At 47.0% G+C, this 21,085-nt stretch overlaps 1 protein-coding gene across 4 annotated transcripts in view; it reads left to right on the top strand.

Moving 5' to 3' along the window:
• The window catches only part of LOC143793490 (uncharacterized), a 106,611-nt gene that overhangs the window by 36,741 nt on the left and 48,785 nt on the right, over positions 1-21,085 (top strand). For all 4 annotated transcript variants that reach the window (XM_077280505.1, XM_077280503.1, XM_077280502.1 and 1 more), the window contains 3 exons: positions 9,932-10,055; positions 10,167-10,261; positions 13,902-13,959. In XM_077280505.1, coding sequence (XP_077136620.1) covers positions 9,932-10,055; positions 10,167-10,261; positions 13,902-13,959 — 277 coding nt within the window. The remainder of the gene's footprint in view (positions 1-9,931; positions 10,056-10,166; positions 10,262-13,901; positions 13,960-21,085) is intronic.

Below are 21,085 nucleotides of genomic sequence, written 5' to 3' on the forward strand. Positions count from 1 at the left end.
GTATACACCTGAGGATTCTGGGTGATGAGAGGAGACAGCTGGGAGATTATACAGTATGCGCTGGAGGATTCTGGGTGATGAGAGGAGACTGCTGGGAGATTATACATTATACACTGGAGGATTCTGGGTGATGAGAGGAGACTGCTGGGAGATTATACATTATACACTGGAGGATTCTGGGTGATAGGAGAGGAGACAGCTGGGAGATTATAGAGTATACACTGGAGGATTCTGGTGATGAGAGGAGACTGCTGGGAGATTATACATTATACACTGGAGGATTCTGGGTGATGAGAGGAGACTGCTGGGAGATTATACAGTGTACACTGGGGGATTCTGGGTGATGAGAGGAGACTGCTGGGAGATTATACAGTATACACTGGAGGATTCTGGGTGATGAGAGGAGACTGCTGGGAGATTATACAGTGTACACTGGGGGATTCTGGGTGATGAGAGGAGACTGCTGGGAGATTATACAGTATACACTGGAGGATTCTGGGTGATGAGAGGAGACTGCTGGGAGATTATACAGTATACACTGGAGGATTCTGGGTGATGAGAGGAGACTGCTGGGAGATTATACAGTACTAGATTGTTGCCGATTCTAACGCATCGGGTATTCTAGAATATGCATGTCCCCGTAGTATATGGACAATGATGATTCCAGAATTCGTGGCAGACTGTGCCCGTCGCTGATTGGTCGAGGCAACCTTTATGACATCATCATCGCCATGCTGTGCCCGTCGCTGATTGGTCGAGGCCTGGCGGCCTCGACCAATCAGAGGGGGGGGATTTCCAGGACAGACAGACAGAAAGACAGACAGACAGACGGAAAAACCCTTAGACAATTATATATATAGATACACTGCAGGATTCTGGGAGAAGAGATGAGAGGAGACTGCTGGGAGATTATACAGTGTACACTGGGGGATTCTGGGTGATGAGAGGAGACTACTGGGAGATTATACATTATACACTGGTGGATTCTGGGTGATGAGAGGAGACAGCTGGGAGATTATACAGTATACACTGGAGGATTCTGGGTGATGAGAGGAGACTGCTGGGAGATTATACATTATACACTGGAGGATTCTGGGTGATAGCAGAGGAGACTGCTGGGAGATTATACATTATACACTGGAGGATTCTGGGTGATGAGAGGAGACTGCTGGGAGATTATACAGTATACACTGGAGGATTCTGGGTGATGAGAGGAGACTGCTGGGAGATTATACAGTATGCGCTGGAGGATTCTGGGTGATGAGAGGAGACAGCTGGGAGATTATACAGTATGCGCTGGAGGATTCTGGGTGATGAGAGGAGACTGCTGGGAGATAATACAGTATACGCTGGAGGATTCTGGGTGATAGGAGAGGAGACTGCTGGGAAATTATACATTATACACTGGAGGATTCTGGGTGATGAGAGGAGACTGCTGGGAGATTATACAGTATACACTGGAGGATTCTGGGTGATGAGGAGAGGAGACTGCTGGGAGATTATACAGTATACACTGGAGGATTCTGGGTGATGAGAGGAGACTACTGGGAGATTATACAGTAGACACTGGAGGATTCTGGGTGATGAGAGGAGAGGAGACTGCTGGGAGATTCCACAGTATACTCTGAAGGATTCTGGGAGATGAGAGGAGACTGCTGGGAGATTATAAAGTATACACTGGAGGATTCTGGGTGATGAGAGGAGACTGCTGGGAGATTATACAGTATACACTGGAGGATTCTGGGTGATGAGAGGAGACTGCTGGGAGATTATACAGTAGACACTGGAGGATTCTGGGTGATGAGAGGAGACTGCTGGGAGATTATACAGTAGACACTGGTGGATTCTGGGTGATGAGAGGAGACTGCTGGGATATTATACAGTATACACTGGAAGATTCTGGGTGATAGGCGAGGAGACTGCTGGGAGATTATACAGTATACACTGAAGGATTCTGGGAGAAGAGAGGAGAGGAGACTGCTGGGAGATTATACAGTGTACACTGGGGGATTCTGGATGATGAGAGGAGACTGCTGGGAAATTATACAGTGTACACTGGAGGATTCTGGGTGATGAGAGGAGAGGAGACTGCTGGGAGATTATACAGTATACACTGGAGTATTCTGGGTGATGAGAGGAGACAGCTGGGAGATTATACAGTATGCGCTGGAGGATTCTGGGTGATGAGAGGAGACTGCTGGGAGATTATACAGTATGCGCTGGAGGATTCTGGGTGATGAGAGGAGACTGCTGGGAGATTATACAGTGTACACTGCAGGATTCTGGTGATGAGAGGACACTGCTGGGAGATTATACAGTATGCGCTGGAGGATTCTGGGTGATGAGAGGAGATTGCTGGGAGATTATACATTATACACTGGAGGATTCTGGGTGATGAGATGAGAGGAGTCTGCTGGGAGATTATACAGTATACAATGGAGGATTCTGGGTGATGAGAGGAGAGGACACTGCTGGGAGATTATACAGGATACACTGGAGGATTCTGGGTGAGGAGAGGAGACTGTTGGGAAATTATACAGTATACACTGGAGGATTCTGGGTGATGGGAGGAGACTGCTGGGAGATTATACAGGATACACTGGAAGATTCTGGTGATGAGAGGAGACTGTTGGGAAATTATACAGTATACACTGGAGGATTCTGGGTGATGGGAGGAGACTGTTGGGAGATTATACAGTATACACTGGAGGATTCTGGGAGAAGAGATGAGAGGAGACTGCTGGGAGATTATACAGTATACACTGGAGGATTCTGGGTGATGAGGGGAGACTGCTGGGAGATTATACAGTGTACACTGGAGGATTCTGGGTGATGAGAGGAGACTGCTGGGAGATTATACAGTATACACTGGAGGATTCTGGGTGATGGGAGGAGACTGCTGGGAGATTATACAGTAGACACTGGGGGATTCTGAGTGATGAGAGGAGACAGCTGGGAGATTATACAGTATACACTGGGGGATTCTGGGTGATGAGAGGAGACTGCTGGGAGATTATACAGTATACACTGGAGGATTCTGGGTGATGGGAGGAGACTGCTGGGAGATTATACAGTATGCGCTGGAGGATTCTGATGATGAGGAGACTGCTGGGAGATTATACAGTGTACACTGGGGGATTATGGGTGATGAGAGGAGACTGCTGGGAGATTATACATTATACACTGGGGGATTCTGGGTGATGAGAGGAGACTGCTGGGAGATTATACAGTGTACACTGGGGGATTCTGGGTGATGAGAGGAGACAGCTGGGAGATTATACAGTATACACTGGAGGATTCTGGGTGATGAGAGGAGACTGCTGGGAGATTATACATTATACACTGGAGGATTCTGGGTGATGAGAGGAGACAGCTGGGTTATTATACAGTATACACTGGAGGATTCTGGGTGATGAGAGAAGACAGCTGGGAGATTATACAGTATACACTGGAGGATTCTGGGTGATGGGAGGAGACTGCTGGGAGATTATACAGTATACACTGGAGGATTCTGGTGATGAGAGGAGACTGCTGGGAGATTATACATTATACACTGGAGGATTCTGGGTGATGAGAGGAGACTGCTGGGAGATTATACAGTAGACACTGGAGGATTCTGGTGATGAGAGGAGACTGCTGGGAGATTATACAGTATACACTGGAGGATTCTGGGTGATGAGAGGAGAGGAGACTGCTGGGAGATTATACAGTACTAGATGGTGGCCTGATTCTAACGCATCGGGTATTCTAGAATATGCATGTCCACGTAGTATATTGCTCAGTGACGTAGTATATTGCCCAGCCACGTAGTATATTGCCCAGCCACGTAGTATATTGCCCAGCCACGTAGTATATTGCCCAGCGACGTAGTATGTTGGCCAGCCACGTAGTATATTGCCCAGCGACGTAGTATATTGCCCAGTGACGTAGTATATTGGCCAGCTATGTAGTATATTGCCCAGCGACGTAGTATACAGCACAGAGCCATGTAGTATATTGCCCAGCCATGTAGTATATTGCCCAGTGACGTAGTATATTGCCCAGCGACGTAGTATGTTGGCCAGCCACGTAGTATATTGCCCAGCGACGTAGTATATTGCCCAGTGACGTAGTATGTTGCCCAGCCATGTAGTATATTGCCCAGTGACGTAATATATTGCCCAGCCATGTAGTATATTGCCCAGCCATGTAGTATATTGCCCAGCCACGTAGTATATTGCCCAGTGACGTAGTATATTGCCCAGTGACGTAGTATATTGCCCAGTGACGTAGTATATTGCCCAGCCACGAAGTATATTGCCCAGCCACGTAGTATATTGCCCAGCAACGTAGTATATTGCCCAGCGACGTAGTATATTGGCCAGCCATGTAGTATATTGCCCAGCGACGTAGTATACAGCACAGAGCCACGTAGTATATTGCCCAGCGACGTAGTATATTGCCCTGTGACGTAGTATATTGCCCAGTCACGTAATATATTGCCCAGCCACGTAGTATATTGCCCAGCCACGCAGTATATTGCCCAGTGACGTATATTGCCCAGCGACGTAGTATATTGCCCAGCCACGTAATATATTGCCCAGCCACGTAATATATTGCCCAGCGACGTAGTATATTGCCCAGCGACGTAGTATATTGCCCAGCGACGTAGTATATTGGCCAGCCATGTAGTATATTGCCCAGCGACGTAGTATACAGCACAGAGCCACGTAGTATATTGCCCAGCGACGTAGTATATTGCCCTGTGACGTAGCATATTGCCCAGTCACGTAATATATTGCCCAGCCATGTAGTATATTGCCCAGTGACGTAGTATATTGCCCAGTGACGTATATTGCCCAGTGACGTAGTATATTGCCCAGCCACGTAGTATATTGCCCAGTGACGTATATTGCCCAGTGACGTAGTATATTGCCCAGCGACGTAGTATATTGCCCAGCCATGTAGTATATTGCCCAGTGACGTAGTATACAGCACAGAGCCATGTAGTATATTGCCCAGCGACGTAGTATATTACCCAGCCATGTAGTATATTGCCCAGCCACGTAGTATATAGCACAGCCCATGTAGTATATTGCCCAGTGACGTAGTATATTGCCCAGTGACGTAGTATATTGCCCAGCCATGTAGTATATTGCCCAGCCATGTAGTATATTGCCCAGCCACGTAGTATATTGCCCAGCCACGTAGTATATTGCCCAGTGACATAGTATATTGCCCAGCCATGTAGTATATTGCCCAGCCATGTAGTATATTGCCCAGCGACGTAGTATATTGCCCAGCCACGTAGTATGTTGCCCAGCGACGTAGTATATTGCCCAGCCGCGTAGTATATTGCCCAGCCACGTAGTATATTGCCCAGCCGCGTAGTATATTGCCCAGCCACGTAGTATATTGCTCAGTGACATAGTATATTGCCCAGCCACGTAGTATATTGCCCAGTGACGTAGTATATTGCCCAGCCATGTAGTATATTGCCCAGCCATGTAGTATATTGCCAAGCGACGTAGTATATTGCCCAGCCACGTAGTATATTGCCCAGCCACGTAGTATATTGCCCAGCGACGTAGTATATTGCCCAGCGACGTAGTATATTTCCCAGCCACGTAGTATATTGCCCAGCCACGTAGTATATTGCTCAGTGACGTAGTATATTGCCCAGTGATGTAGTATATTGCCCAGCCACGTAGTATATTGCCCAGCCACGTAGTATATTGCCCAGCCTCGTAGTATATTGCCCAGTGACGTAGTATATTGCCCAGCCACATAGTATATTGCTCAGTGACGTAGTATATTGCCCAGCCATGTAGTATATTGCCCTTCCATGTAGTATATTGCCCAGCGACGTAGTATATTGCTCAGTGACGTAGTATATTGCCCAGCCATGTAGTATATTGCCCAGCGACGTAGTATATTGCCCAGCCACGTAGTATATTGCCCAGCCATGTAGTATATTGCCCAGCGATGTAGCATATTGCCCAGCCATGTAGTATATTGCCCAGCGACGTAGTATATTGCCCAGCGACGTAGTATATTGCCCAGCCACGTAGTATATTGCCCAGCCATGTAGTATATTGCCCAGCGATGTAGTATATTGCCCAGCCATGTAGTATATTGCTGTTGTGGATTCTGTTTGCGGGCTCCCTCTGGTGGTTACTGCTGGTACTGGGTGACTTTGGTGGGTTGCGGCCTTTGGTTTCCACCTGTCCATCAGAGGCTGGGTGTTTCCTATTTTACCTGGCCTCTCTGTCATTTCCCTTGCCGGCTATCAATGTGTTCAGATGTGCTCTGTTTGGTTCCTGCCTACCTGCTCCCAGTTCTTTCAGGATAAGCTAAGTGCTGATTTTCAGTTGTTTGGTTTTTTGTCCAGCTTGCTTAGAATGTCTCTTGTTAGCTGGTTGCTCTAGTGGACTGAGGTTCTCCCCATGTGCCATGAGTTGGCACATGGGTTCTTGTAATCTCAGGATGGTTTTTTTGATTAGGGTTTTTTGCTGACCGCTCAGTCCCCTTTTGTGTCATTCTGCTTTCTAGTTTTCAGCGGGCCTCTATTTGCTAAAGCTATATACATCATCTCTATGTGTGTGCCTTCCTCTCATTTCACCGTCAATACATGTGGGGGGCAACTATATCTTTGGGGTTAATTCCTCTGGAGGCAAGTGAGGTCTTTGTTTTCTCTGCAGTACTAGTTAGCTCTTAGGCTGGTGCGTGGCGTCTAGAACCAACGTAGGCACGCTCCCTGGCTATCTCTAGTTGCGTTTGTCAGGCGTAGGGCAGCGGTCAGCCCAGGTTCCATCACCCTAGAGCTCGTCCGATACTTATTATACTTTGCTTATCCTGTGCTATCCCTAGCCATTGGGGATTCATGACATATTGCCCAGCCATGTAGTATATTGCCAAGCGACGTAGCATACAGCACAGAGCCACGCAGTATATTGCCCAGCCACGTAGTATATTGCCCAGCCACATAGTATATTGCCCAGTGATGTAGTATATTGCCCTTCCATGTAGTATATGGCCCAGCGACGTAGTATATTGCCCAGCCACATAGTATATTGCCCAGTGATGTAGTATATTGCCCTTCCATGTAGTATATTGCCCAGCCACGTAGTATATTGCCCAGCCACATAGTATATTGCCCAGCCACGTAGTATATTGCCCAGCCACGTAGTATATTGCCCAGCGACGTAGTATATTGCCCAGCGACGTAGTATATTGCCCAGCCACGTAGTATATTGCCCAGTGACGTAGTATATTGCCCAGCCATGTAGTATATTGCCCAGCCACGTAGTATATTGCCCAGCCACATAGTATATTGCCCAGCCACGTAGTATATTGCCCAGCCACGTAGTATATTGCCCAGTGACGTAGTATATTGCCCAGCCATGTAGTATATTGCCCAGCCATGTAGTATATTGCCCAGCGACGTAGTATATTGCCCAGCCACGTAGTATATTGCCCAGCCACATAGTATATTGCCTAGCCACGTATGTGACAGGTTAATAAATAAAAAAGGTACAGGCGGCAGCTTCCGGTCCCAGCCTGCTCGCGCAGGGCCTGTGATGACGTCGAGGTCACATGACTGTGACGTCATGGCAGGTCCTTCTGCCAGACCATCTGTGCCAACGGAACGTGGCGGTTGCATTCCGAGGAGCGGGAAAGGCGGCGTAGGTGAGTATATAATCATTTTTAATTTTTTAAATTATTTTTAACATTAGATGTTTTTACTATTGGCGCTGCATAGGCTGCGTCAATAGTAAAAAACTTGGTCACACAGGATTAATAGCAGCGGTAACGGAGTGCGTTACCCGCGGCATAACGCGGTCCGTTACCGCCGGCATTAACCATGTTTGAGCGGTGAGCGGAGGGGTGTATGCGGGCGCCGGGCAGTGAGTGCGGGGAGTAAGCAGCGGCCATTTTCTTCCGGACTGTGCGCGTCGCTGATTGGTCGTGGCAGCCATGACAGGCAGCTGGCGAGACCAATCAGCGAACGAATAACCGTTACAGACAGAAGGACAGATGGAAGTGACCCTTAGACAATTATATAGTAGATACACTGGAGGATTCTGGGTGATGAGAGGAGAGGAGACTGCTGGGATATTATACAGTGTACACTGGAGGATTCTGGGTAATGAGAGGAGAGGAGACTGCTGGGAGATTATACAGTATACACTGGAGGATTCTGGGTGATGAGAGGAGAGGAGACTGCTGGGATATTATACAGTGTACACTGGAGGATTCTGGGTAATGAGAGGAAACTGCTGGGAGATTATACAGTATACACTGGAGGATTCTGGGTAATGAGAGGAAACTGCTGGGAGATTATACATTATACACTGGGGGATTCTGGGTGATAGGAGAGGAGACTGCTGGGAGATTATACAGTATACACTGGAGGATTCTGGGTGATGAGAGGAGACTGCTGGGAGATTTTACAGTATACACTGGAGGATTCTGGGTGATAGGAGAGGAGACTGCTAGGAGATTATACAGTATACGCTGGAGGATTCTGGGTGATGAGAGGAGACTGCTGGGAGATTTTACAGTATACACTGGAGGATTCTGGGTGATAGGAGAGGAGACTGCTGGGAGATTATACAGTATACGCTGGAGGATTCTGGGTGATTAGAGGAGACTGCTGGGAGATTTTACAGTAGACACTGGAGGATTCTGGGTGATGAGAGGAGACTGCTGGGAGATTATACAGTATACACTGGAGGATTCTGGGTGATGAGAGGAGACTGCTGGGAGATTATACAGTATACGGTGGAGGATTCTGGGTGATGAGAGGAGACAGCTGGGAGATTATACACTGGAGGATTCTGGGTGATTAGAGGAGACTGCTGGGAGATTTTACAGTGTACACTGGAGGATTCTGTGTGATAGGAGAGGAGACTGCTGGGAGATTATACAGTATACACTGGAGGATTCTGGGTGATGAGAGGAGACTGCTAGGAGATTATACAGTGTACACTGCAGGATTCTGGGTAATGAGAGGAGACTGCTGGGAGATTTTACAGTATACACTGGAGGATTCTGGGTGATGGGAGAGGAGACTGCTGGGAGATTATACAGTATACGCTGGAGGATTCTGGGTGATGGGAGGAGACTGCTGGGAGATTATACAGTATACGCTGGAGGATTCTGGGAGAAGAGATGAGAGGAGACTGCTGGGAGATTATACAGTATACACTGGAGGATTCTGGGTGATGAGAGGAAACTGCTGGGAGATTATACAGTATACACTGGAGGATTCTGGGAGAAGAGATGAGAGGAGACTGCTGGGAGATTATACAGTATACACTGGAGGATTCTGGGTGATGAGAGGAGACTGCTGGGAGATTTTACAGTATACACTGGAGGATTCTGGGTGATAGGAGAGGAGACTGCTGGGAGATTATACAGTATACACTGGAGGATTCTGGGTGATGGGAGAGGAGACTGCTGGGAGATTATACAGTATACGCTGGAGGATTCTGGGTGATGAGAGTAGACTGCTGGGAGATTATACAGTATACGCTGGATGATTCTGGGTGATTAGAGGAGACTGCTGGGAGATTTTACAGTATACACTGGAGGATTCTGGGTGATTAGAGGAGACTGCTGGGAGATTTTACAGTATACACTGGAGGATTCTGGGTGATAGGAGAGGAGACTGCTGGGAGATTATACATTATACACTGGAGGATTCTGGGTGATAGGAGAGGAGACTGCTGGGAGATTATACAGTATACTGTGGAGGATTCTGGGTGATGAGAGGAGACTGCTGGGAGATTATACAGTGTACACTGCAGGATTCTGGGTGATGAGAGGAGACTGCTGGGAGATTATACAGTATACACTGGAGGATTCTGGGTGATGAGAGGAGACTGCTGGGAGATTATACAGTGTATACTGGAGGATTCTGTGTGATGTTTGCCTTGTTGGTTGTCAGGTTCTTCTCAGGTGTCAGGACGTTGCTATTTATTTCTCCCTGGAGGAGTGGGATTATATAACTGGACACAAGGATCAGTACAAGAACTTTATGGTGGAGGACCATCAGCTGCTCTCATCTCCAGGTAATAGGAGACTATCCTGATAATAGGGGAGATCTGGGCTGAGGTTCTCCTAGATGCCCCATTTTCTGATGATCACCTATAGATGATGCATTCCGACTTTATCTTCTATAGATCGTTGCTGTCAGAGAGATTCAGCAGCGAGATGGCCACGTCCTTTATACTGCCTGGATGAGGAGGAAAAGAGAAATGTCCTGCAGGACGATGAGGTGGGTGAAGACTTCTGGAAGTCTTTCATAGATTGATGTATTGAAGCTTCTTACTGACCCTCTCCATGGCAATGGAGACTTTACACGTGCTGCGCTAATTCTTTGGAATGCACTACCCAGGTTAATACGATTGATCTCCAATCCCAACAGCTTTAAGCGTGCCCTAAAAACGCATTTGTTCAGACTGGCCTACCGCCTCAACGCATTAACCTAACTATCCCTGAGTGGCCCATTCACAAATCTTCAACCATAATCAGGTTCCTCCCATCATGTTCTCATACACTTCATGCAGATAATAGCACTCTGTGTCTGTACTGCTACATATTTAGGCTGATAACTGGCCTGAGCCTTACACTATGGCTGGTCCAAATAACTAAAGCAATTGTTACCATCCACCTCTCGAGTCTCCCCTTTTCCTCATAGTTTGTAAGCTTGCGAGCAGGGCCCTCACTCCTCTTGGTATCTGGTGAGCAGGGCCCTCATTCCTCTTGGTATCTGGTGAGCAGGGCCCTCATTCCTCTTGGTATCTGGTGATCGGGGCCCTCATTCCTCTTGGTATCTGGTGAGCAGGGCCCTCATTCCTCTTGGTATCTGGTGAGCAGGGCCCTCACTCCTCTTGGTATCTGGTGAGCAGGGCCCTCACTCCTCTTGTATCTGGTGAGCAGGGCCCTCACTCCTCTTGGTATCTGGTGATCGGGGCCCTCATTCCTCTTGGTATCTGGTGAGCAGGGCCCTCATTCCTCTTGGTATCTGGTGAGCAGGGCCCTCACTCCTCTTGGTATCTGGTGATCGGGGCCCTCATTCCTCTTGGTATCTGGTGAGCAGGGCCCTCATTCCTCTTGGTATCTGGTGAGCAGGGCCCTCATTCCTCTTGGTATCTGGTGAGCAGGGCTCTCACTCCTCTTGTATCTGGTGAGCAGGGCCCTCACTCCTCTTGGTATCTGGTGAGCAGGGCCCTCATTCCTCTTGGTATCTGGTGAGCAGGGCCCTCACTCCTCTTGTATCTGGTGATCGGTGCCCTCACTCCTCTTGGTATCTGGTGAGCAGGGCCCTCACTCCTCTTGTATCTGGTGAGCAGGGCCCTCACTCCTCTTGGTATCTGGTGAGCAGGGCCCTCACTCCTCTTGTATCTGGTGAGCAGGGCCCTCACTCCTCTTGGTATCTGGTGAGCAGAGTCCTCACTCCTCTTGGTATCTGGTGAGCAGGGCCCTCACTCCTCTTGGTATCTGGTGAGCAGGGTCCTCACTCCTCTTGTATCTGGTGAGCAGGGCCCTCACTCCTCTTGGTATCTGGTGAGCAGAGCCCTCACTCCTCTTGGTATCTGGTGAGCAGGGCCCTCACTCCTCTTGGTATCTGGTGAGCAGGGCCCTCACTCCTCTTGGTATCTGGTGAGCAGGGCCCTCACTCCTCTTGGTATCTGGTGAGCAGGGCCCTCACTCCTCTTGGTATCTGGTGAGCAGGGTCCTCACTCCTCTTGGTATCTGGTGAGCAGGGCCCTCACTCCTCTTGGTATCTGGTGAGCAGGGCCCTCACTCCTCTTGGTAACTTGTGAGCAGGGCCCTCACTCCTCTTGTATCTGGTGATCGGGGCCCTCACTCCTCTTGGTATCTGGTGAGCAGGGCCCTCATTCCTCTTGGTATCTGTTTTGATCTGTGATTATTGTTATGCTGTAATGTCTATTGTCTGTACAAATCCCCTCTATAATGTAAAGTGCTGCGGAATATGTTGGCGCTATAGAAATAAAATTATTATTATTATTATTATTATTATTATTATTATTAATGTGGGTGCACTTGGCAGTGGAGTACATGCTTGGCCATAATACGCTCTCATTACTATGTGGTGCCCATATTACTGTATGGAGGACTATGTGGTGCACATAATACTGTATGGAGGACTATGTGGTGCACATAATACTGTATGGAGGACTGTGTGGTGCCCATATTACTGTATGGACCACTATACTGTCCGGTTTGTGAGTTACTGTATAATGCACAATAGATATCAGTCTAATGTAAGAAGTGAAATCTTTGGCATTGTATTATACCTATATTTCTCTGCTCTAACTCTGCATCATGAATCGTGGTATGTGTTATAGGAGCCCACTGAGACTCTTTCGCCCGGAGCCCACAAAGACCTGGAGCCGGCCCTGAGTAGCGGGGAACGGGTTCAGCAGCTGTAATATGTGAGCTCTCCTGTGACGTACGCTCGTGGCTGTAGGATGTGAGCTCAGGAGAGGGATGTGGCTGTGCGCTTGGCATTTCAGTACGAGCTCAGCAGTGGAGTGCTCGCCCCAATAGGGTGCGCGCTGTTTCTTTATGTTGAATGTGATAGCGGCAGTGAAAAGGTTTCTGGTGTCATAAAACATGATGGAAACATCAATAACAGCCAATCACAGCTCAGCCTTCAATATAAAATGAGAATGGCCCTGTGATTGGTTGCTCTGCGTGAATGGGTAGTTTTTATTTTAGACTCTGTAATACATCTTCCCCTTTGCGCCCATTGATTACGTGCAGACAATCCCTCGACGGTAAATGCTAGCATGTCAACTGCCTGTACGGCGCATATAATATGTTTTTTTGGACTATGAGACACACTTTTTTCTCCCATATTTGGGGTACGTCTTATAGTCCGAATGGAGTTTACCGGCGGGGCGGCAGTAGTGGGGCGGGACCACAGGAGGGTCCTTGCTCCAGGAATCTGGCGATGGCAGCAAAAGTGGGGCGATGCTGCGGGCCCTGGGCTGGAATGATGAGGAAGAGCGGAGTTCCCACTCTGCACATTGATTTCCCAGTGGCGGGATTCAAGAACATGGCCCCTGGAAGAAGGGCATGCGCAGAATGGGATTTCAGCTCTGCCGAGATCTCAGTCTGCACGTGCTGTGCCTCTGGTGGCCATTTTCCTGAATCCCATGGCTTTAGGAAAATGGCCCCCGGAGACGGCGCATGCACAGATAGAGGTCTCGGCTGAGCCACCAGAGGCAGCCATCTGCCTGAAGCCCACCGCCAGGAAATCAGCAGCAGGGAACCTGCCTCCTGTGACCTCACTCCACCGCCGTCACCCCCCCCAAATAAGCTACCATAAATTCGGACCATAAGACGGACCCCCATTTTATTAAAAATCTTTTTTTTCTTATTTTCCTCCCCAAAATTTGGGGTGCTTCTTATGGGTCGGTGCATCGTATAGTCCGAAAAATACGGTAATGCTATCAAGTACTCCTAATTCTGGACACAGTGTGACTGCATTACTGTCGCTTCATCTACAGTGTGCCAATGAGTCATCTAAGGGGGGACATAATCCATCAGTGCAGATGTAAGAGATGAGTAGGACCACCACAAGGACAGGAGACAAGAGGGTGCAGTCCCCAGCAGGAATACCAGGCTTCTTTACTGTAAAGGCTGTGCCAGAGCTGGTGGGAGTGAGCTCAGCCCTTCGCCACCCGATTATTTCCAATAATTCATACACTTGGCTGAATGTGGATGCCATGTGATCGCCACGAAGACCGATCCTTTTCCTTTAGGGCCATATTAGGTACTGCTTCTAAGAGAGGGGATTCACCTTCCTGTGAACTCAGGAGCATCTACGGTAAGTTCTTTTTTTGTTTTTCAAATTTTTTTCATGTCCTGTTGGGTTCTTGCAGGAAAGTGATGGCGGAACGAAGAGTGGAATGGAAAATGCCAGAACAGCATCAGTATATGGTAAGAGTCTTCCATAAATCTTCTGCTGCCCTCCTCTTTATACCTATAATGTTCTCCTTGCTTTCCCTCACTGGGATGGATAATACATATTCCGAATTACCAGAGCCTACAATCTGTGAGTGTCCGGACCACAAGAGCAAAATAAGTGAGCAGGTTCCATGACACCATGATTTTCAAGGTTTCTTAATTAGACCCCAGGGGGCTAGTCTCCAGACTATTATGTAGCGGTCTCTCGGGTATATTGCATGTCCACAGTATACCCATCTTTTAGAGGTGACATGAGCCATGTATGCACGTACGCACATCAGCCATGTCAAAGGGGTATGCACATCCTGTCCTGGCCTCTTGAGGTAACATGCTCCATGTTCCGGGTTCTTGAGAGTATGTGCACCATGTCTCAGCCTCTCTCTGGAGTACGTGTACTGTGTCCTGGCCTCTTGGGTTACATGTACTGTATCTCGGCTTCTCAAAGGGTATGTACACCATGTCCCAACCTCTCCAGGATACACGCACTGCGTCCCACCTAATGTTTATAATAGTCATCCTGAAATTCTCTAATGATTGGGTTCAGAAGAGAAGCCTATTATTCAATTTTAGATCTCTTAGATCTTTCGCAAGCAGGATTAGATAAGAATATTAACTCTAGAACTGATGTCAGCTCTTCCTTAGATGTCTGACTGGCAGAGTGTTGTTTGATCAATAGGTTTAGCTATTTGTCATAGAAAACATTACGTTCCATAATACCAATCTAGTGAGGGGGCATTTACCCCCCTCCTCTCTCACACAGAATCTCTCTAGAGGGTCAAGAGCTTGCACTATTTGAAATAGAATTGCACAGCTAATGGGAAGTGAGGAAATTGCATATGGCTGAGAAGTGACAAAACTAATTAAGACTCCCCACAGAATACAGGTAATTAAACAGGAAAGATGTTTTCTGAGTTCCAGATAGCAAAGGAACATGTTTTTACACATAGATGGAGAAGTCTCTTTTGTCCCTGGGAAGCACATGCTGCAGTCAGTCGATTTGGTGCTAATGGAAGGTTATGAATATTGGGGTTTATATAGATCCAATATTGATGAAACATACATTTTCAACTTCAGGACTAACCGGGTAAGAATATGTATATTTTCTCATAACTGTGACAAATGCCTATAAGCCCCAAATCAATAGTGGTCAGATCACTTAGACCAACCATGTCATGTGTCCTATCTATAGAAAGGTAAAATCCTAATAAAACATATGACTGCGATATAGAACGTCTGTAATCTTCAGGGCCGAAAATATCTCATAAGTTGGAAATTTCATAAAATCCTGAAGAGCTGCGAACATTACACATCTTGGCCCATGTTAAGTCATCGAGGGAGGAGTGTGTGGGTGTAACTCAGGTGGTGATAAAAGGTCAAGGCGAATTATGGTCTGTCTTCATGTAGAGAGATACATATCAGTGTATGCATGATTCCCGTCCACTGTATGTTTCCAATAGCAGTGCTCTCCTTTGCTAGCTGAGCAATCTCTGTGACCAGCGTAGTTAGTTTCTTTTGTTTCAACTTTTATTTTATGTAATTGTGTATGCTGTTTTGTTTTGTCCCCTTTGTAAAATCTTTTGTATATTTTTTATGAACACTGACTATCTTCATGGATTAAGTATAAAAAGTAATCGTTCTGTTCCTTTTGTACTGCAAACCACACCCCAAAGCCATATGCTACCAGAACTCAGGCATCCAGTTAGCCCTGTATAAGACTGTTGATGGCAGCGAGTAGTTCTTGGGTTATTGTGGACTTAGCAGTGATCATATCAGGGTATATATGTGTTCCGTGCGTTGTAAGGTTGGAGGTGTATATACCATACGCTCATTGTTAGTTTCCCAATAACTGGCCTAATAGTTGAAACAGCTGCATCCTCCTCCGTTAGTTGAAACAGCTGCATCCTCCTCCGTTAATTGTCAGTCAATTGCATAATTTTCCTGACTACAGAGGGGCAGCAGATAGCAAAAAGGTAACAGTGAGGTAGCGTGAACCCCCCAGACTGCGATCTTTGACACTATTGATAACCTTCAGTACGGTTACTGTCCCTCCTTGGGATTTCAACATACACAGATGGACAAAATTGTTGGTACTTTGTATAACCCCATCCTGACATTTTCCATATATATGCAGCGCTGCAGGAGCTGTGTTCCCGCAAAACGATATATACGGCGCCGCTATTTCCGTTCACCGCGCTTCATCGCGTGATGACCTTACTGCTGCTGCTGGCCATCCCTGAACATCACCCTGGAGGTCTGTAATGCCTACCCCCCTACACCCGAGTCGGCGATCGCTGTGATTGGCTGTTCAATTCTGACCAACCAATAACAGTGCTGTAACAATAAATAAATACAAAAATCCATGTGTCAGGGGTTTACTGCGACAGAGAGGAGTCAGAAGACCGCAACGTCTGATTTCTGGTACTGATTCTGATTCTGCACTGATTAGAAGCATTTTGCCTTCATATTAAACAGTGCAAGTTTCTTTTAGCAGTGCAGGGGTTAGTCTGCTCAGTTGAGAGCCCCTGGAAGCTTTCATGCTTTAAGGCTCTCAGCTGTGCACTGTTAGTCACTCCCATCGCCTATATAATCTGGGCCCTGGCTATCACACATTGTCAGAGATAGCTTATGCTGCATGGCTGGAGGTTGTTGGTGGCTATTGGACAAGGCATTTGGTGGATTTATCTGACCCTAAGGCTGTGTGCACACGATGCAGATTTGCTGCGGATCTGCAGCGGGTTTTTCCACGCAGAAATGCTGCAGACCCGCACTGTGATTTACAGTACCATGTAAATCAATGTGTAAAAAAAAAAAAAAGTTGTGCAGAAAAATCAATGTGGAATTGCTGCGGATTTAAAAGAAGTGCATGTCACTTCTTTTGTGCGGATTTGCAGCGTTTCTGCACCCCTCCATGATAGAAATCCGCAGTGGCAAAAACTGCAGAAAATCCGCACAAAAACTGCGGCAAATTTGTGGCTGCGGATTCTGCCAGGAGATGTAGGAAAAGTGGTGCAGAATTTTCTGCACAAAATCTGCGTGTGCACATGCCCTAACTGAATACAGAGTCCTCATCTCTGGGTTTCCCCAATCAGGGAGTTGTCAGGATCTGAAAGATTATATGAGAAAAGCTAGAGATGTCTACTCTGCCGAGGTACACCAGGGTGGAATTGAGACTGTAGAGTTTATGCTCATGAACGTGAAATCTCTTACATTTGTGTCCATGCTGAAAAAGTGGGGGAGGACTGTGAGGAGCTGGCCACTTAAAGACTATTGGACGAATGGACCTAGAGCAGAGTCCACAGCTCTACAGGATGCAGACTTTTCCAGCACGGAGCACTGGTTGCATCAATGTTATTGTTGCATTTTATTATAGATTTGCTTGCTTGTCAGTTCATCCTCAGGAATCATTGTTTCCATTCAGTGACAGCAAGCAGAGGAAGGCTGTCAGAGGAAGGCCAGACAGGAGATTGCTAAAGGTAAATGTAAAGCAATAATTTTATTAATCTTATCTGTATCTCAAGGTCTCAAGCCATTGTGCTCCTAGCCTCTAGGCCCAGTGTGTGGATGGGTATAGTAGACCCAGGGGAGCCATCACCACAGGGGGTCTCACATGCGGTCCTAGGTGATGAGCTTATGGAATGTACTTCATTCATTGAGCTAAAAGCAAATGTTTAAGGGGAATGGAGGAAAAAAAAACAAATGTTTAGTGAGGCAGTGTGTAGAGTGACTTCAAAGGGAGAGGATCGAAGATGACGTCCTGGAGCACATGGCTTATGGATTATGGAGATCGTTTGTTGTCTGGAGAGGTATCCATGAGCTATGGTCGTGATATCAATTGTCTGGAGGAACATAGGCTGTCACTGCACACTATACTGTCTAGCGATACCAAAAGCTGCGGACCAACCTAAAGTTGGGAGACAGTGAGTATCGTCTGGTATGGGAGCAGTGGAACTACTGATCCCAAGGTGGGAGCTTGTGGACTGAGGACATTGTATTTGGTCATCTACCTGGATTTGCTGTACAACCATGGACATAAGGAATAAAAAATAGTTGCATCGTTAACCTGCCTAGTTGATTATTGCTACACACAACCTCAGATCTTCATAGTATGTTTGTTTTTTTTCATTACCCCTGTTCGTACTACCTTGTTAGTCTTGTTGGTGTATTACGGTACACTGCTACTCCCCTCCAGACTGAGGGCGGATTCAGGAGCTAAGGCAAGGTACGTGGCCCCGGCGTCTTCACCATCAGAAGGAATCTGGGGAACAGGGCAAGCTAGGGCTCCCATAGCATTAGGGACAGGGAAGGATTCCCAGGTCCCGGGACACCCGACAACAGAGTTGTGACATTAGCTCTGACCGAAACTGTTTTTTGATCCTGTGAGATATGGGAAAATATCAGATTGATATCATTTTGATATCTGATGGAAGGCCCTGTCAGATACATTTTGCCCCAGAATGCATGCTCCCAAACTCAGGACCCACCCTTGGGATTCCACATTGTTTTTGTTTAATTAACCCAAGCAACAAGTCTTTTGAAGCTCCCTCCAGGAGGAACCGAAAGCCATAGACTCTGTGTCTCCAGCAATTATCCCAAGGGTGTGAACTCTTATGCAGCTAGGAGACAACTGGCTTCCTTTGTTTAACTCAGGCTGCCATTGTGGCAATTCAGCTCCCAACTAACCAGTGCAAGGATCTGAGATATGGAATCTGGAAAATAACATATAATAACAGAATGCAATATCTCTGAGCCTAGCCAAGCACATAATCGGAATCGGCATTCCTTTCCCCACACGCCCAAACTATTTAGTCACCTCCTGAACCCTGTGTTATGGAGTTATAAAGCATAGCTACCAAGAACGAAATACAGTAGCCGTATTTTTGGTCTCCCTGCACAGATAAAATCCAGCGGAACCCATTGGCACTGGCGCCGACTCATTTGAAACTACGGGCGGAAGGTTATGGGCCATCCCTAGTTCTGCCTGGAAAATCATACTCTCAGATATGGGAGTAGGGAGGCGGCCCAGCCCAGGGGTTGGTGCAGCATGTGGGAGGGAGCAGCCTTGGAGATATTAGGCAGTTCCTCATTTTGGTTTGAGCTCTTCTACTGGCAGGATGTCCGTTACATGACCTGTGATCCATCAGTGCCTCCCTGTGGTCACATGCTACATAACATGGTAATTGCAATCTATCTATACCCTACCCTTGTATTACACTCTTGACTTTATACTTGCATATCTGCTTTTGAAAATATGTAATTGTATATTTCTAATGCTCCTTTTCGACGATTAAATATAACATTAATCTTGGGCTGCTCTTTTATCTCGATTCACGAATCCCCACGTCCGCATGCTCGGTTGGTTATATTATACGCTACCCCAGGGTTGTTTTTTGACCCGATATAAGCCTGTTGTCGGACGGGGCTTGTATATCGAACGAGGGACTGGTGGCAGCATACCGTACTGTGTTAGTGAGGAACTTTGACAGTGACGGTCTGGAGGTTTATATATACACTCACTGGCCACTTTATTAGGTACACCTGTCCAACTTCTTGTTTACACTTAATTTCTATTCAGCCAATCACATGGCGGCAACTCAGTGCATTTAGGCATGTAGACATGGTCAAGACAATCTCCTGCAGTTCAAACCGAGCATCAGTATGGGGAAGAAAGGTGATTTGAGTGCCTTTGAATGTGGCATGGTTGTTGGTGCCAGAAGGGCTGGTCTGAGTATTTCAGAAACTGCTGATCTACTGGGATTTTCACGCACAACCATCTCTAGGGTTTACAGAGAATGGTCCGAAAAAGAAAAAAAATCCAGTGAGCGGCAGTTCTGTGGGCGGAAATGCCTTGTTGATGCCAGAGGTCAGAGGAGAATGGGCAGACTGGTTCGAGCTGATAGAAAGGCAACAGTGACTCAAATCGCCACCCGTTACAACCAAGGTAGGCCTAAGAGCATCTCTGAACGCACAGTGCGTCGAACTTTGAGGCAGATGGGCTACAGCAGCAGAAGACCACACCGGGTACCACTCCTTTCAGCTAAGAACAGGAAACTGAGGCTACAATTTGTACAAGCTCATCGAAATTGGACAGTAGAAGATTGGAAAAACGTTGCTTGGTCTGATGAGTCTCGATTTCTGCTGCGACATTCGGATGGTAGGGTCAGAATTTGGCGTAAACAACATGAAAGCATGGATCCATCCTGCCTTGTATGGAGCATCTTTGGGATGTGCAGCCGACAAATCTGCGGCAACTGTGTGATGCCATCATGTCAATATGGACCAAAATCTCTGAGGAATGCTTCCAGCACCTTGTTGAATCTATGCCACGAAGAATTGAGGCAGTTCTGAAGGCAAAAGGGGTCCAACCCGTTACTAGCATGGTGTACCTAATAAAGTGGCCGGTGAGTGTATATATATATATATATATATATATATATATATATATATATATATATATATATATATATATATATATATATATATCCCCAGCCTGGACTGGTGATATATATCCCCCTCACTGGGAGTTCCTCAATAACTCGTACCTATAAGGGAAGCCTTTCCGGCGACTATTTGCCATCGGTGCAGTTCCCTGACTGACCTGGGGCAAATGGGAGCACCAGAGAGCTGATTTCTGATGGGTCCTTCTCTCCTCTCCCCAGATGTGAGTGAAGTCGACACACCCCTTCCCCTGCGCCATCCGTCACAGATCCATTACGGATCCTATCACTGCTCTGACAGGGCAACTGCAGCAGCTCAGCCTGGAGGTGGCAGATCAACACACTGTTGTTTTGCAGCACTTGAACACTTCAGGTTTGCGGACCATGACTGTCAGGAATATGATATATTTGATTGTCTATGATCACACACACTGAGCTCTGCTACATCCATAGATGGCAGGGTCACAATACTAACAAAACCATACCTTTTATTAGAGGGAGATCAACCTCGGTCTCTTCTGTATCTTCGGTTGAGGATGGAGCGCAAGGCCCAGCTAATGTGAGATCACTTTGGGAGAGGAGAGATTTTGGGAGAGATAATCGATGGAAAAGGGGAAACTCTTAACAATAAAAGGAAACTGATGGTGTCACCTAAAGGTGACAAA

The sequence above is a fragment of the Ranitomeya variabilis genome, chromosome 1 (genome assembly GCF_051348905.1).
Source record: "Ranitomeya variabilis isolate aRanVar5 chromosome 1, aRanVar5.hap1, whole genome shotgun sequence".
NCBI classification, from domain to species: domain Eukaryota; kingdom Metazoa; phylum Chordata; class Amphibia; order Anura; family Dendrobatidae; genus Ranitomeya; species Ranitomeya variabilis.